The following is a 15503-nucleotide window of genomic DNA, read 5'->3' as shown; positions in this document are numbered from 1 at the left end:
TTCAACAGTTCCAATACTATTTTTATTAATTTAAAAATAAAACATATTAGTTATCCAGGCTTTGAGATCCGTGCCCCTCCATGCTATTAGTACGCGATCATAAGGATAGCTTAAAAATGCGGGATTGGAATTCAACGGCACAGAGAGGGTCGGCAGAAGCAATCTCTTGCATTCCACGACTTTGTGTATATTGCGCGACGATGAAGAAAAGTAACAACGAGGGTGTATTGTGCGGTTCGGTGTACAGTTTTAGAGCAGACGCGCTTGCAATAACTCCATAGGTCGGAACTCCAGGTAAACGTAAATGAGACTGTTCCTTGGAAGGCAAACTTGCCAAACTCAGCACCGCGGATCACAGCTTCGCTTTTGATAAAGGCCAGTGACAGCAGAAGCGCTAATTTTAGGCATTTCACCAGACAGAAATAAGTTTCACTCTCTGAAAGCAGCTGTTTGATGGCCTTTATCACCTAATGAAAGAGCAGTCGGATTGGAGAGATTCCCATTCGCGTGCTGTAACCTGTGAGCCCAGCGCCAACGACTATAAAGTCGAAAGACTCTGATTCCGAGGTCATCATAGGCAATCCGCAAGCATACGACTAAGATTAGAATGAAATTATTTCAAGAGGACCCGAGCGGGTGGCCTATTATATATATATATGCAGTTGCCTCATGCGTTGATACACCAAGTCCCTGACTGTTGTAATGCGATTTATATCGACCGCAACACTATACCTAACCACTGTAGAGAAACCATCCGCGGTGACAGTATGGCCAGAAAGAAATATTATTTGTACATCCATGATACATTATTCAAGACTCGGCCCTTTGGAGTCGGTAATTGGCGAGCTACGGCAAAATTAATAATAACTCCGCAGCCGTGAATATGTTCTATTTTCACACGTGTAAGCCCCGTTTCTTCTCTTCTAAGCAATATCATAGCCAATCAACGTATGGCCCATATCAGAATCGAGCTTGAGCTATGATACTATACGGGGTAGCTAGGGGTAGTCCTCATTGAGCCGAATCGCTTAAAACAATATCATCAAAACGGCCTTCGAATAATAATCACTCCGAGAGGATAACCAGCAAGCCAGTGTAATAAATCAAAACTTTCCGTTACGACAAGATGATTAATGTCAAGTCAGGGTTGCTTCGAATGCAAATTCTGACTACTTTATAAAGCTCGACTTCCAAGGTACCTCAGGATGTATTTCACGATAGCATGGCTCCTCCATCCAGGTAGGACAATTCGATCTATTCTCTGGACACTAAAATGTCAACACCACCAGATTCGTTATCCAATGACCCTACAATAGTAGTGGAAACGCCACTAGAGCCAAAGTCCACCGGGGCAGCTATGGAAAAACCAAATCAGATGGGGAAGACACTCCCCAAGTCGAGGCTGCTATTAATGTCTTTCAGCATCATTCTACTGCAATTCGTTCAAGTGAGATTCCAAGATGGCATACTACTCGACAAAGTAAATGTCACTAACCATCTATCTTGGCAGATGATTCCCTATGGCGCTGGCATCACGGGCGGAGCCAATATAGCCGAGCAAATTCACACGGCCTCCAAAAACACAGTTTGGATTATAGCTTCATATCCGTAGGTTCTTTCAACACCTTACAGAGTCAGTTCATATATCCTGGCTGACCAGACATACCCTTCACAGTCTCACGCAGGGAACGTTCGTCCTTATAGGCGGTCGAGTAGGAGCTATATACGGCCATAAGAATGCCATTGTCGGGGCAGGCGTTATCTGGGTCATATTCCAACTCATCGCGGGTTTCATGCGCAGCGTCATCTCCTTGAGTATCATGCGTGCTTTGAGTGGCGTCGGCGGTGCCTTTGTCGTACCAAACGCCATCGCCCTGCTCACGACCAGATTCCCGCCTGGCAAGATGCGCAACATAACAGTGGGACTTTTCGGTGCCATGGCCCCTATTGGTGCCGCTGGTGGGAGTGTATTCCCAGGGTTTTTCGGACAACTTGCGCCTTGGTGGTGGTTGTTCTTCTTCCTGTAAGTCCCTTTAGTGCTGGATGCGAAAGGCTTTGTTCCATCTGACGGGGAATGTGTTTTAGAGCGATATTAGGCACCATGGTGTTCGCCTTCTTCTTCTTTGTCGTTCCTGGTGAGGATAGACCAATGGATCCCGATGGGAAATTCGATTACATCGGCGCGTATTGCGGCGTCACAGGACTGATCCTTTTCAATTTCTCGTGGACGTGAGTACAAATGTTCGCCCACTGTTAGACCAAAACTCTTCTAACGTCTGGAAAAAAGGCAAGCTTCCGTGGACGGCTGGCAAAAGCCGTATATCTATGCACTGCTTATTGTTTCTTTGGTTCATTTCGGGCTCTTTGTTCTCTGGGAATTGAAGTTTGCGAAAGAACCCGTCTTGCTACTGACGATATGGAAGTCGCCCTCTTTCGTAGCCATGACGGTCTCGGCCTTTTTGACGTTTATGGGCGTCGGCATTGTTGTCTGGTACATTACGGCCTGGAACTTCTATGTTCGACATTATTCCATCTTTATCTGTGCAGCAGCCTACGCGCCGCTCGCCGTCTGCGGTGCCATTGCAGCTATACTAAGCGCCCAGGCGATCCGTTATCTTGCAGCCCAGCATATCATGGCAATTGGGTCGCTTGCATCTTGTGTGTCGCTGATTCTCATAGCAACAATGCCTGCACAGCAGATGTACTGGCGCCAAGTCTTCCCTGCCATGATCCTGGTATCCTTTGGGCCGGACTTCTTGTTTACTGCGTCACAAATCATCGCCAGCGCAACAGTGAAAAGAGCGCAGCAAGGTATTGCGGGCTCTCTCATCGGCACCCTGCTATCCTATGGACTTGCTACTGGGCTTGGATTCGCTGGCACCGTGGAACACTACACCAACTCAGGCGACGGTCCTGTACAGGGGTATAGGCATGCTTTATATTTGGGGGTCGGAATGACGGGTGCTGCGGCCCTGATCGCACTCATATTTGTCAGGATCCCTAAAAATCGCCAGGAAGGATGGGATGAGGACGAAATGCCAGGAGTGACAGCATAAACTCAGCAATCAGTCCTGTTCATGGTGGCTCGGCGTGGGAGGCACTGTGAAATCCAGGAACTCGAGATGTGTATTACCAAATTGAGTCATAGAAGCACCATTAACTTCTCTAATATAGTCTAGATGGAATATTTGCGGTAGAACTTGATAGCATTTATAGCCTCATACAGTATTAATGGCTTATTTGTCAACTGCAGCCGCATAACGAAATAATGTATTCACCCTAATCTTTGATTCGACTGACTCGGTAGTCTTCTACAACCGTATCGAATTCTATGTACATGTCCTATACCTTTGACAGATCCCAAGATCCCTGGTCCCGGTTCTCATCTCGACCCTCGCCATCAAAGTCTGGCCCGCCCGAGATCCGTCCCGCAATCTCTCGTTGTTGTAGTAGAAGGTATTGAAGATCCGCATGATTAGGTTCAGAGAATGAGACTAAACTGTCTTAAATCTTTTCTATTAGGATCAAATCTTATCCTTCCAAATCAGGTATACCTATCCACAAGAAGTCAATAAAGCAAAGCTGAGTAATCCTAGGCTGGACTCTAAACCGACCTCCTTGAGCCGCTTACTATCAGTATCAATCTATCCGAATAAATTATCTATTATTCATAGTTCCGAATTGGGGTAACTTGTTCTAACTTGAAGGCTATTACTTTTCACATAACATATCCACAGCAGGCTAGTACAGCTTGGTAATCCTGCACCTCCAGGTCCTCACACATGTACTACAGAACCTCAAGAGTCTTATGCGAACAAACCTCCATTACAAAGCCATCTTCACCAGTCTCAAGCGGAGGGTGTCATTTCTCATTTATTGAGCAGGCTAAGAGTTGAATACAGCCATTGTTGAACACCCAGCTGTAATCTAGGTGTAAATAAGCTGCTGGATCTCTTCTTTGTTCCTTTGTGGCGAGACCTCTGACAGTAGCGGGCATTTTGATGTAATGTGAGGCATGACTTTTTTTGCGTATACTAATCAATACTCACAGCATGTTTCTTTAATAATAGTATAGCTATTCATAAAGATTCAGGGTTCATTTTGTACTGTTGTTAATATTGAGAAGTTCATCTAACAGAATCAGCTAGCCTCTCCTTATAGGAGGGCAGAGAAAGCCTTGCTACACAACACACATAAAAGAAAAGAAAAGGGGAAACATAGCGCCATACAAATATGTTCATGACAAAAAGGAGCGGCATATCCTCCCATTGGGAAAGAAGACGTACGTCTCAACACTTCCCTACCATACCCTCATAAGCAAAGTGATAAGGGGAAAAAGGAAAAAAGACATTATTCGTTTGCTTATTCTCTTCGATAAATCAACTCCCGCATAAATCGCTTAAACACATCGCTTCGCTCTCCTTTGCTGAATAACATTCACTGTCGAGTACTCTCATATCCAACTCTTCTTTCCTATTCTCTGCTTGCCCTCTCGCTTTTTCTCCGTGGTATCATCTTAAAAGCCTCCTCTTTTAGCCATCATTGTAAATTAATCTTCGTTTAAGCAGCTCCAAACACCAACTCCTCACGGCCAGACATGGAATCGACAGTTAGGCTCGACCTTCCATTACCCTTGGTTCCCTCGATACGCTTGATGATACCTCCCGTCCGCTTATAGTGGAGGTCGTCGCCTCGAATATCCTGCGAGCCCGAGAAAGTAGTCAGGGAAAACTTTCCCTCCCACGAAGCGGGATAGTGGATTTTAAAGTCTCCACTGATGGATGCATGGTGAGACTTGATGTCGGTTAATCCGTGCTGTTCGTCATCACCTCCACCATTGGCAGCCATGCTCGGCTTAATGTCCATGTATGGTGGTGGGGGAAGCTTGCTTAACTGCTCGTCAGGGTGAATGATGATCCAAGGCTCATCGCTATCCGTATCATCCTCGCCGCCAACAGGTGGTGCCAATGGGTCGTAGTGGCCAATGCTAGCGGCAAAGTGCTTCCACAGCGGCTCGAAGACGTTGAATGTAGTCTGTCCACTCTTTGTGTCGGTCGAAATGGAGGGTTGTGCTGAGGAGCCAGATCCAAAGACCGGTAGCAACTTGATCTTTTGGTCGCCAGACACCGTCTCAAATTTTGCCGTTGACGTAAAAGCCAAGTCAGCTTGAATGTCGCCAGAGGCAGACGACACGGTAACGACGTAATCTCGCGGCGGGAACTTTTCCTCACGTTTGGTGTCATGCTCGTAGCCTACGGGTTCGGTGATTTTGATATTTCCAGAAACGGAGTCGACGTTGAGCACAGCTTGTTCAGGTTTCTTATCAGACGACGGCTTCGGGGTGATGTCAGTCTTGATTTCGCCGGAAACAGTGTGAATCTTGAGGAGGTCATATAGCGGAAACCAGCCTGCAACATCACCACTAACAGTCTCGACGATAATGCTTCGGGAGGCGAGAGTGTACGGCGCCACATCCCCCGACACACGACCAGTAGTAACATCTCCGGCAACAGTTTTGATCTGGGCATCAGTGGCAGAGCTAAGAACAAGGCCATCCCTGACGGCGACATCCAGATGAAGAGAATCGACAAGGAGCGATTCGAGCTCTGCTTCACGGGGGATGGACACGGTAATTCGAAGTAGGATGCACGGCTGCCAGTTGGGCTCACTCCAGTCGGTCCAGCGGGGAACGATGACTTGAAACTGCTGGTCCCGCTTACGAAACTCAACGTCGACGCGAAGGGTCTCATCATTAGTCATGATTTCAAGCTGAATGGTGCCAGTGGAAGTGGTGTCGACAGGCTGCAGGATGACTTCGCCATATACATTTGGTGTGCGGATGTTTCCTGGGCGGTTTCCATTCTCCCTCTCAACCGTCTGAACAATGCTGAGCTTCTTGCCGTGGCCAAAGCTGATGACTTCGTTTATCTTTGAAGACTTGTGCGGCTCACCCAAGCAGTTTCTGCTGTTCCTAGGGGGCCACGACATGTTGGGGGGAGGGTTGTTGGTCGGAGGGGCTTTTACGGGTGACTTGTCAATGATGCCCGGCTTCTGAATGGTCATGTTAGGAAATCACAGTACTAGCTTTGCCATACAGTTTTACACTGATTCATCACTCCTATGTGAGAGGAAATCACAGAAGCGTTTACTCACCTTGGGGCTGTCGACAACACCGATGGTGCCGCCAAATAGGGCAACTATAATAGAAAGGATGACGAGGACACCAAGGACAGTCCGAATCTTCTTTCTCGTGGTAGAGGTGGTGGAGTTTCTAATCCTTCGGAATAGAGGTTCTCGAGCTCCGTTTACAGCTCCGCCCATAGACTCAGGCTGTCGCGGAAGCAAACTCTGGTTCTCCTCAGGCACACCCATGGTTTCGGCACCGGCTTGCGGGGGGGCAAAGGTCTGATAACCAGATGACTGTGGCGAGGAAGCAGACGGGGAGTACGCAGGAGGCGCGTCAGATGGCCGACGAACCGTATACTGCCTGGGCGCCTGGCCGGCAGCAATTGTAGGCTGAAAGGACGAGATCTCCTCGTCAATGCTACGTCTGTGGTAGTGGCCAGAGGAGGAGGGGGATGACGACGACGCTGAAGCCGACGTCGACTGGTAATGGGTCTGAAGCTGGGGGGGTGAAGCAACTTGGGAGGAGTGAGGAGAATGAGAAGGATTGTAAAAGCCAGATTGCCCCTGAGCAAACGGGATGGTCTGATGATGAGGCTGGTGATGAGGCTGGCTCTCAACAAGAGGAGTCGACCGGCCAGCAGAGGCACTATTTATCAGCCTCTCCTGGGCAGCCTCTCTCGCCTTTGCAGCAGCTCGATCCTCGTTCAGAGTCGGATCCTCCACCATGACGTTGGGCACAAAAGGCACGTTTGCTGATTGGCGCTGCTGCCGAACGGGAGGGGAGGGCGATGACGTTTGGGCCTCTTCTAGACCAGACGACGCGTGGAAGTAGCCGTCAGCGGGCGACAGCGCTTCGTTCTGGTCGTCCTCCCAGGGGTTGTCATCGCCCGAGTAGAGATTGTCGGAGTACGGGGCCGGCATTGCGTCTGGGTCTGCAGCGGCGGAATAAAGTTCTTCGGGAGCTGACGAAACGCCTACCAGCGTCTCTGCTGCAGTCACCTTTAGCTTTAGACGAGGCGACAGACGCAGGAATGAGTGGGTTGCACGTTGCACCACGAAACGGCCGGCTGTGGAGATGCAGCCGCTTGGAGTCTGAATGCAACAAGAGACGCGCGTTTGGGGTCCAGCAAGCCGCTCGTGTCCTCTGCCAGACGTCTCTACGGCAAAGGGGAGTGGCCTGATGGGGAAAGCAGAAGAAAGAGAGGGAAGAAAGAGAGAGGCCGCGAGAGAGGAAGCGAAGGTGTTGAAGAGCCGGATAAGCAACTCGCAGATAGTAGGTACCTACTACCTACTAGGTAGTAGCAGATAGCAGTCGCTTCAGTTCCATTTACAGCAGAGGGCCTGCCTGTAAGCGCGGTCGACCTTTACCCCGTCGCTACCTGGCCGCTACATGCTGCTGTCTTGTGAGCGCCGCCGGATTCTGCGTCCACTGGCGGTACTGCCCATGTCGATTGTCTGCTTTCCTGCCTCCTCTCCTCCTCTCCGCCTCTCCACACCTCCCACTGCTCCTTCCGATCCGCTAAATCATTGACTCTTAGGACCCGCCCACGATGTGATGGAAAGCGAGCCGCCGCTCCAACTCAGACAGCAACCCAACCAGTTTAGTGGTATGACTGGTCACCTTTGGCAATTGAGTTCAATTCAAGACCGAATGAGTGCTTGCTCAGTGCTGAATCACGAACAGAGAATAAGAAAATGAAAAACAGAAAAGTGAAAAAGAGCTCTTAATCACAAAATCAAGTTTCCAAAAGGCGCATGCCATTCCACGTCCAGCCAACAATCCCGCTAGTGTCATTTGCAAAAGTCCCCAAAACTCGTCCACCACAAACCCACAAACCCCCCAATCAGTAGCGCTCCAGTTACTAGTCCAACTCTGTTTTTCCCTTGCCCACGGCGCCATAAGCTCGCTACGGGCCGGGGCTCGCACGTGCTGTGATTCGCTCTACTCTGCTGTTGTGCCTTTTGCCTTTTGCCCTTTTGCAATTTGCCTTTTGCCTTTGCATACCTATGTATTTGCACTTGCATTTGCTACCGTAGCCGTAGAACCCCCGCAGGACAAGTCTCCCAAATCTCCAACGACCTGCGTAAGCAAGCACGCAACCCGGAGACGAAGCGCTCGTCATTCGGGGCAACTCTTGTGATTCATGACAGCTCCAACACCTCGCCACTACTGTACTTCCATGTAATGGCTGCCCTTCGCAGCTTTAGTTTCCTTTTCATCATCGCCATCCCTGCTGCCTGGCCATGGCGCCGGCCAGCTGAGCAAACGGCCAGGCAAATCAAGCAATAAAGACGCTCGGCCAAGACGCCGGCTCCAGCAAAAGCCCCGGCCCTTGCCACCGGTCACGGAGCTCCTCGTCTCCACTTTTCCGGGTACCGAGCCCGACGTGAGACTTCACATATGGACAACCCGCCTCTCTTATCGCGGCTCTTGTTTCTTGATTCCCTCCAATGCAATGTTAACGTTTCATCGAGAACTGAGTCTCGCAGGATCTATGACATGGTAGCTAGATTTCGTACACTCTCCTATGCCTCGGCATCCCCCTTATGAAGCATCTCGGATGGAAAAGGTTGGTTCCAACCAACTCTCTCTTCTATCCATCATTTCTAATTCCCTCCCCTCCCCCACATCAGACTTTATATAATATGGCATAGTGGTTTCTTTTTTGTAACCCTTCACATCCAAGCACTCAAATCAAGTACGTGGCTGCCGATCAAATGCCGCCCCACGACCCGTCCGTAGCCACCCGCCAGCAAGTCCTGGCCTCCTCTCGAGCTAAATAGACACCAAATGGCCGTCCAAATGCGGATGAAGCTCGCTACCAATATGTTCAACAAATGAGATTGACAATGCTAATGCAATAAATAGATGCGCGTGTGGTATCATCGTATCCTTTCTATACTTGTTCGTTGAGTCAGTGATTGATAAAAAAAAATTATCAATCAATCAATGCAGTGAGAGAAGGCGTTTTGCGTTTTCGTACACCACCCACGTTATGCTTAACGCAGGGGCAACTTTGAGAAGATTTGGCGTCAGGCCCTTGTAGAGACCTCGGAATCCTTCATGCTGGATCGTCTTCTGCGTAACGTCCCAGATTCCCGTGTAGGTTTGGGGGTGCATCACGGTGCCTTGCGTTTGTAGTCGAGTTCGGACGACATTAAGCGGGTAGACAACCGACGCTCCAAAAGCTCCAGATGTTGCGCCGATGATGCCCGTGGCGATGTTGCCGGGCTCAGCATCATCTTCATGGCAGCCCGCGTATTTCGCATACCGGATGCGGTAGTTATTCTTGAGGAATTCAAACATGCCCATGTCGATGGCACTATAAGGGAACATGCCAATCAATCCCATGGTGACACCTCGGTAGCAGGCTCGCAGACCGCCATCAGCATACATTTTTATGGCCGTCTGTCGAACGAGGGCACTCCCCGTCAGACCATCCTTGACCGTCTCGCACTGAAGTCGAAATTTGAGGGTATCAAGGGGGTAGACGCAGAATCTGTATATTTTCATACGTTGTCAGCAAAAGAGAGAAAGAGAGGAGAAAGGAAAGTCGTGACTCCGTCGAATAATGTAGGAGTCATCAGCCATCACTTACTGAGCAACCATTCCGGCCAGACCACCAGCAACAAATTTTGAATACGAATTAATGTTTCTGGCATCCCCATGGCCCTCGAAATTTGCCAGCGCACGCTTGGTCGCTTCGTATGATCCGAACTTGATGGCCGTCTCCGGCATGATCTTTACAACATTCAACCCGTTGCCTGGTTAGGCAAACGCCAACATTAGCTCAAATCTCATCAAAAAGATGCCGGCCATGGGGCTTCAGGTAGGAGTATGAGCTTACCAGCAAAAAAGCTGCGCAACCCGCCCGATCGGTACAGGTCCTTCATAGCATCGCCAAAGGGCCTCGCCGCATTCCTAAGCGCATCAACGATACGGCCTTGCTTCAGCGCTCCTATTGCCGTCTCGGCACCGCTGTCGGTATTGACGAGCAGATAGACCTTCAATCGGTCGAGCGGAGCGGTGGCCGTCCGCGACACTCCACCGGCGATGGCACCCGCAACGAAGTAACCTGGATGGGGAGCAAAGTCTGTCAGTTTAAACTTCTTCTTGGTCGGTGTAGCTCCGGTAGAGGACTCTTCACGGTGCTCGATTGAGGTGCCATCGCCGTCGGTCTGTGGAGTAGCACCTGCCCCTGACGGGCCTTGCTCGACTTCTGAAATCCCGATAGCAGACGCATGCGCCGTCGCGTCCACAAAACTTCCCCTTGCATGTTGTAATGGCACTTGGACCTCCGGCTCGACTGTCCCAGCAGCTTGCGCGGGAGATGGCGGAGGAGGTGATGGAAGCTCTGGGGGTGTCCTCGGATAGGAGGGAAAGGCAACTCGTAGGAGAGAGCCAAAGAGAATATTAAGAAAAGAGCTAGAGCCGGCCCTACCTAAGCCTTCCAGTGTTTCCCCACTCACAAGGGAGTCTCCCTCCGGCGTGACATTAACTACCGAGTAATAAAAGGACAACACGGCCTGCAGATGGGACGCATCTTGATTTCCCGGCATGAAAAGCAAAAAGTTCCTGACGTAGTTCGGTCAGCTGGTGAACGTTTTTTTCTCCTCGCAGCCATTCGGAGCATTTCTCCTGAGGCATATATCAAAAGGGCAAGCTGGGGGCGCATGCCGGCGGTTTCAGGGGAAATCGGTCTTGTGGTGTTGAACGTGCTCATTTGTCCAACTCAAGACCGCGGCACATGACCCTTGGGAGTGCGCGCCTGACAGCGATCCACCCGAGATCGATAAACAAGCTGCCAATCTATGCCCACAGCAAATCAAGGGAAGTATTTTCGCTTTCGTCTCACTTACCGCCATTCGTCAAAACTGACGTACCCGTCGTTGTTCTGGTCCATGTCGCTGAAAAAGTCGTGCAGCCTGCGGTTCGACACCGTCAACCCCGCAGCTTTGAACGCCGTCTGGAGCTCTGCCTGGTCCAGCTTCCCATTGCCGTCGCGGTCGATGGACTTGAACAAGTCGTAGAGTTGGCTTTCCGCCTTTTGTACAAAAACTCGAAACTCTGCGCAGTCAAGCAAAATCGCCGTCAGTAGCCGTAGCTGTGTTTGTAGCGCTCCAGCGGCCACGGCTTGTGCTGGACAAAGGACACAAGCCCCCGCGCCAGAACAATAGACACACGCACCTTCGTATTGAATCTTTCCATCGCCGTTGGTGTCCACCTCGGTCATGATCTTCTTCAACATGGCGTCCGCATTCTTGAGCGCTGTTCGCAAGAGGTAAAAAACCCGTCAACATCTAGCTAGAAAATGCGGGGCGGATGCGCAAAGCTGCGAAACAAGGGGAACAAAGAGAGAAAAAAGAAAATCCTCACGATGGTCTATCTTCCGGAAGCCCTTCTGCAGGCCCTTCAGGTCCAACTCTCCATTGGCACTGGGCCCCAGCTGTGCCCAAAGGCTTTCAACGCGATCATGGTTTGGGTTCTGGTTTTGAGGCTCACGAAGCCCTCTCTCCACCTCGGTAGCTGGCCTGGCCGTCATGGCTGTGGCATGTCTCGAAGGCGACGTCGAGGCGGCAATTGCGATGCCGCGGTGGGGGGTTCAGCGGGCGCGTCGTCTTGTATTGCGTTTGGGTGCTATCTCAACCTCATCGTAGAGATCTGGAAGCTTGTGGTCTGGCAGGCGATGCCAATTGGGAGCGATTGCGGGCCTTGACAGCTACTGACGTCGTAGCTCGGGAGTAGCAGGAATCGATGCCGGATCTTGGGGAGAAGTGCCTGCGATATGGGGGGCGACGGCCACTACGTAATAAATTCTAGGCGCTGCTAGGGGGTTGCACAGCGCTGAGCAATAGGGGAGTCCGATAAGGCTGGCGATCGCTTATCGCCCCGCAGCCTTGCCTGTCAGTCCCAAGATTAACTTGGCGGCTGGTCAGATCTCATTGTCGACCGCATTGCTATCGCGACACACTCTTCCACCAGCAATTATCACTTACTAGAACGTTTCATCTCGGTGCAGGGACTATTCTCTGTCTCTCTGCCACGGGGAGAGGTGCCTTCGCGGCTCCGTCTCCGCAGCCATGTCCGCCAACTACTGGGAGTCGACGCAGCGGCGGCATTGGCTCTTCACCAAAGATGAGCTCGCCTCGATGCGACAGAAGCTGGAGGATGAGAGCGCCGAGCTCGTCCGCATGTTTCCTCTCCCGCAGCCGCGACACATGGCCATCTACTTCAATCAACGTGAGTCGTTGCGCGCCGCAGCGTCAGTGTTTTGTGTTCCGCCCAGCTAACCCGTCTGCCAGAGCTGCTGCGATTAGGGAAGCGTCTCACCATCCGCCAGCAGGCCATGGCCACGGCGCAGGTCTATCTGAAGCGCTTCTACACACGAGTCGAAATCCGCCGCACGAACCCTTATCTCGTCATTACGACTGCGATATACCTGGCCTGCAAGATGGAAGAGGCGCCGCAGCACATCCGCCTGATTGTGACCGAGGCTCGGCAACTCTGGCAGGATTTCATCGGGCTGGACACGTCCAAGATTGGAGAGTGCGAATTCTTTCTCATTAGCGAGATGAGCTCCCAGCTCATTGTACATCAACCCTACCGAAGTCTGCTGGCTCTGCGCAGCGAGCTGTCCCTGGTCGATGAAGATGTGCAGCTCGCCAAGTCGATCATCAACGACCACTACATGACGGACCTGCCGTTCCTCTGCGCACCACACATCGTCGCGCTGGTTGCAATCCTCCTGGCTCTCGTTCTGCGCCCAAACTCCACGGTTCCAGGGCAGAGCGCCTCGGGATCTGCCGCAGCAGCTGGTCTGGCAGCCGCGCAGGCCGCCCTGAGCCAAGCACACTCCGCTCGATCAGGCCAGGGCGGGATTCTCGCTGAGATTCCCTCGACACCAGAGGTCAAAGAAAGGGTTCAGGAAGCCAGAATCACCCGCGTCCAGCATTTTGCGGCCTGGCTGGCAGAGAGCGACGTCGACATTGCTGCCATGGTAGACGCAACCCAGGAGATAATATCCTTCTACGAGTGCTATGAACAGTACAACGATAAGCTCACTAGGGAGCAAATCAACCGGTTCGTCAAGGCCCGAAATCTCGACAAATAGGCACGTCGTCGGGCCCGACGAAGGAGCAAACCAGCCGGGTACTTGATTGCATGTAATTCGACAGGGAGGGTTCATCACCAGCACTTACCTACCATGAACAATCAGACCAGTACTTGGACAACTTGGCAGTGACAGTCGCTGAAATAGCCGCTGAAGAACCCCGTCCTGAAACGTTTGCGACAACGAATAGCGTTTATCATAAATATGATGTTATTTAGAAATAGGGGGGTTGAAGCATTGGAAGCATGGAAGCATTGGGTATGCGGCGTCTTGGAAGGGTCTTTGGATTGTTTGAAACGATATCTTTGTTTGAATTTCACAAATCAGCGGCCTTCTTTCTTTATTTCTTTGTTTTGGAGTATACGGGCTAGGCCATGGCATGGACAGGGTGGGATTATCTTGGGGAATCGATGCATCAAAGGCTCATAACTCATACGCATTAAATAGAACAGCGCCGGTCTTTTGATCTTCTTCGGGCTCTAATTTCTATGTCTAATCTTCTTGGGCCGAGTTCCGCTACCGCTGCTGCTGCTTTTGGATGATTTACTACTGTGTCGACTGCTCTTCCACGACGAAATGGCAGCCTCAGCTACTTCTTTGCCCTTTGAAATGGCAATTTCGTGGCCACCGGAAATTACGCAAATGTCTACGCCTTCTTCTCCCAAAACTGCTTTGGTATCTTCAATCCATTCATCCTTGATAATCAAAGTGTCTTTATCACCCAGGATAACGCATACTCTCTGCAGACCCAAGCCAAGCTCCCGATTAGCGGCAAGCTTCTCGCCCAGCACAGCCCACATCTTGTCGTGCTGCCCGTAGATGGGCGCGTAGCGAATGGTGCTCATGTAGGAGTCGACAAAGGCCGGGTTGGCATCCAGCTGCCAGCCTACGACATCGCCGACCCTGACGGTGCTCCTCCCGACGGCCATGGTCACATCGTCAAAGTTGGCATCTGCTTCGTCACCATCGGGCACGTCTGCGCTCTGCCCGTGCTGCGGGGCGAGCCTCCCTCGCGCCCAGCTCCTAAGAAGCCACTCGGGCAGCAAACCGTGGGAGTACAAGAGGCGGCTCCTCCAGCCGATGTGGGACTCACGCACGAGGCCTCCTGGGCAGACGACGGTGAGGGAGCGCAGCATATGCGAGTGGTATGCCGCAAAGGCTGCGGCCAGAGCACCTCCCAGCGAGTAGCCCAGGAGGTGGAAAGAAGAAGCACCAGTCCAGGACAGAGATGAGGATGCCAAGACGAGGAGGATCTGAGTGGTATAGAGACACTCATCATAAGCAGCATTTGAAGGGCCATCGGAGTAGCCTCTCCCAAACAGATCTATATGTGGCATCGTGTAAGTAGCAGTCGTCGTCTCGCCTCCCTTGAGGATGCAAATATACAATTACACAAAAGATAGAGCAGCACGTACCAAAGAGCATCACCCTGTACCCCTTCCGCGCAAGCTCCCAGGCCATGCCGCCCATCGCAATGCACGGCGTTCCAATACCATGCACCAGAAGCACCTTTTCGCCCTCTTCGGGCCCCCACTCAAACACCCTGACGGTTCCGTACACCGTTTCGACGTCCTTGCCGCCAGGGAACAGGTCCGGAGGATACGGCGCCGCCCTTTCGGGGTCCTTCGGGTCGGTCCCCGACCGATCCTTTACACGCACAATATCCGTCTTGGGAGACTTTGCCGGAGGCGACAGCGATGGCCTGATGAGCAGGTAGAGCGACAGACATGCTGCCGCCGCCAGGGCAGCAGAGCCCCTCCTTGTGAGCTGGTCTGAGCGGAGCCGGAGTCCGTACGGAACCATGATTCTGGTTTAATCTCGCAGGGCGGTTCGCACACGGACTGAAGGGAGATCTATGTCTGCGCCTGGCTGTGCAGCTGCTTGAACAGATTGCCGAAAGGGATGATATCGGTCAACGCCGGCCGAAGGTTGGATATATCGGTAGGATAATCCGCCTCCGAGGCTCACCCCGCCATGTTGCCGAGGATGCAGCGTTTCCTTCATACACGGCAGCGGTCTCTAAGCTGAGAGCAAGGCATGTTGAGTCGCTTACCGCGGGTTCAACCTTGTGGTAGCTGCTATCATCGGGTCCAGGTATTGGCAGTAGTTGTGGCGAGTTGGCATTTGCCTCTACGAACACCATGGGTTTGTGGTGCCGCCTATTGCTTCAGACCACGTTGTGGTTCTCCAGACAGGTGCAGAAACTAATCACCAAAAATAACTCAAAGCCACCTCAGGGGCTCTCTGTTCACGACTCCAGTTCAA

General features: G+C 51.6%; 5 protein-coding genes across 5 annotated transcripts; 2 read left to right on the top strand and 3 right to left on the bottom strand.

Annotated features, from left to right (window-relative positions):
• Positions 1-1510: 1510 nt before the first annotated feature.
• TRIVIDRAFT_193822 (uncharacterized protein) lies at positions 1511-3056 on the top strand (the record flags this gene model as incomplete). Its single annotated transcript, XM_014097434.1, has 4 exons — positions 1511-1608; positions 1676-2023; positions 2086-2229; positions 2288-3056. The coding sequence occupies 4 exons, from the start codon at positions 1511-1513 to the stop codon at positions 3054-3056; spliced, it is 1359 nt and encodes a 452-aa protein (XP_013952909.1).
• Positions 3057-4560: 1504 nt separating this feature from the next.
• Positions 4561-7047, bottom strand: TRIVIDRAFT_43875 (uncharacterized protein; the record flags this gene model as incomplete). The annotated part of the gene is made up of 3 exons (XM_014097433.1): positions 4561-6030; positions 6169-6590; positions 6774-7047. 3 exons carry the CDS (start codon positions 7045-7047, stop codon positions 4561-4563), a joined length of 2166 nt encoding a protein of 721 aa, XP_013952908.1.
• Positions 7048-9073: 2026 nt separating this feature from the next.
• Positions 9074-11669, bottom strand: TRIVIDRAFT_57584 (uncharacterized protein; the record flags this gene model as incomplete). The annotated part of the gene is made up of 7 exons (XM_014097432.1): positions 9074-9626; positions 9726-9891; positions 9975-10338; positions 10435-10702; positions 10987-11194; positions 11315-11395; positions 11504-11669. The coding sequence occupies 7 exons, from the start codon at positions 11667-11669 to the stop codon at positions 9074-9076; spliced, it is 1806 nt and encodes a 601-aa protein (XP_013952907.1).
• A 445-nt stretch (positions 11670-12114) lies between these two features.
• Positions 12115-13703, top strand: TRIVIDRAFT_83013 (uncharacterized protein; the record flags this gene model as incomplete). The annotated part of the gene is made up of 2 exons (XM_014097431.1): positions 12115-12367; positions 12430-13703. 2 exons carry the CDS (start codon positions 12208-12210, stop codon positions 13236-13238), a joined length of 969 nt encoding a protein of 322 aa, XP_013952906.1.
• Positions 13704-13804: 101 nt separating this feature from the next.
• On the bottom strand, positions 13805-14840 carry TRIVIDRAFT_136211 (uncharacterized protein; the record flags this gene model as incomplete). The annotated part of the gene is made up of 2 exons (XM_014097430.1): positions 13805-14562; positions 14654-14840. Coding segments are annotated over 2 exons (945 nt in total), but the record flags the coding sequence as incomplete, so codon positions are not given.
• Between the last annotated feature and the right edge of the window lie 663 nt (positions 14841-15503).

Source organism: Trichoderma virens, assembly GCF_000170995.1.
Source record: "Trichoderma virens Gv29-8 chromosome Unknown TRIVIscaffold_85, whole genome shotgun sequence".
Taxonomy (NCBI): Eukaryota; Fungi; Ascomycota; class Sordariomycetes; order Hypocreales; family Hypocreaceae; genus Trichoderma; species Trichoderma virens.
This window is presented reverse-complemented; position numbering and strand designations above follow the sequence as displayed.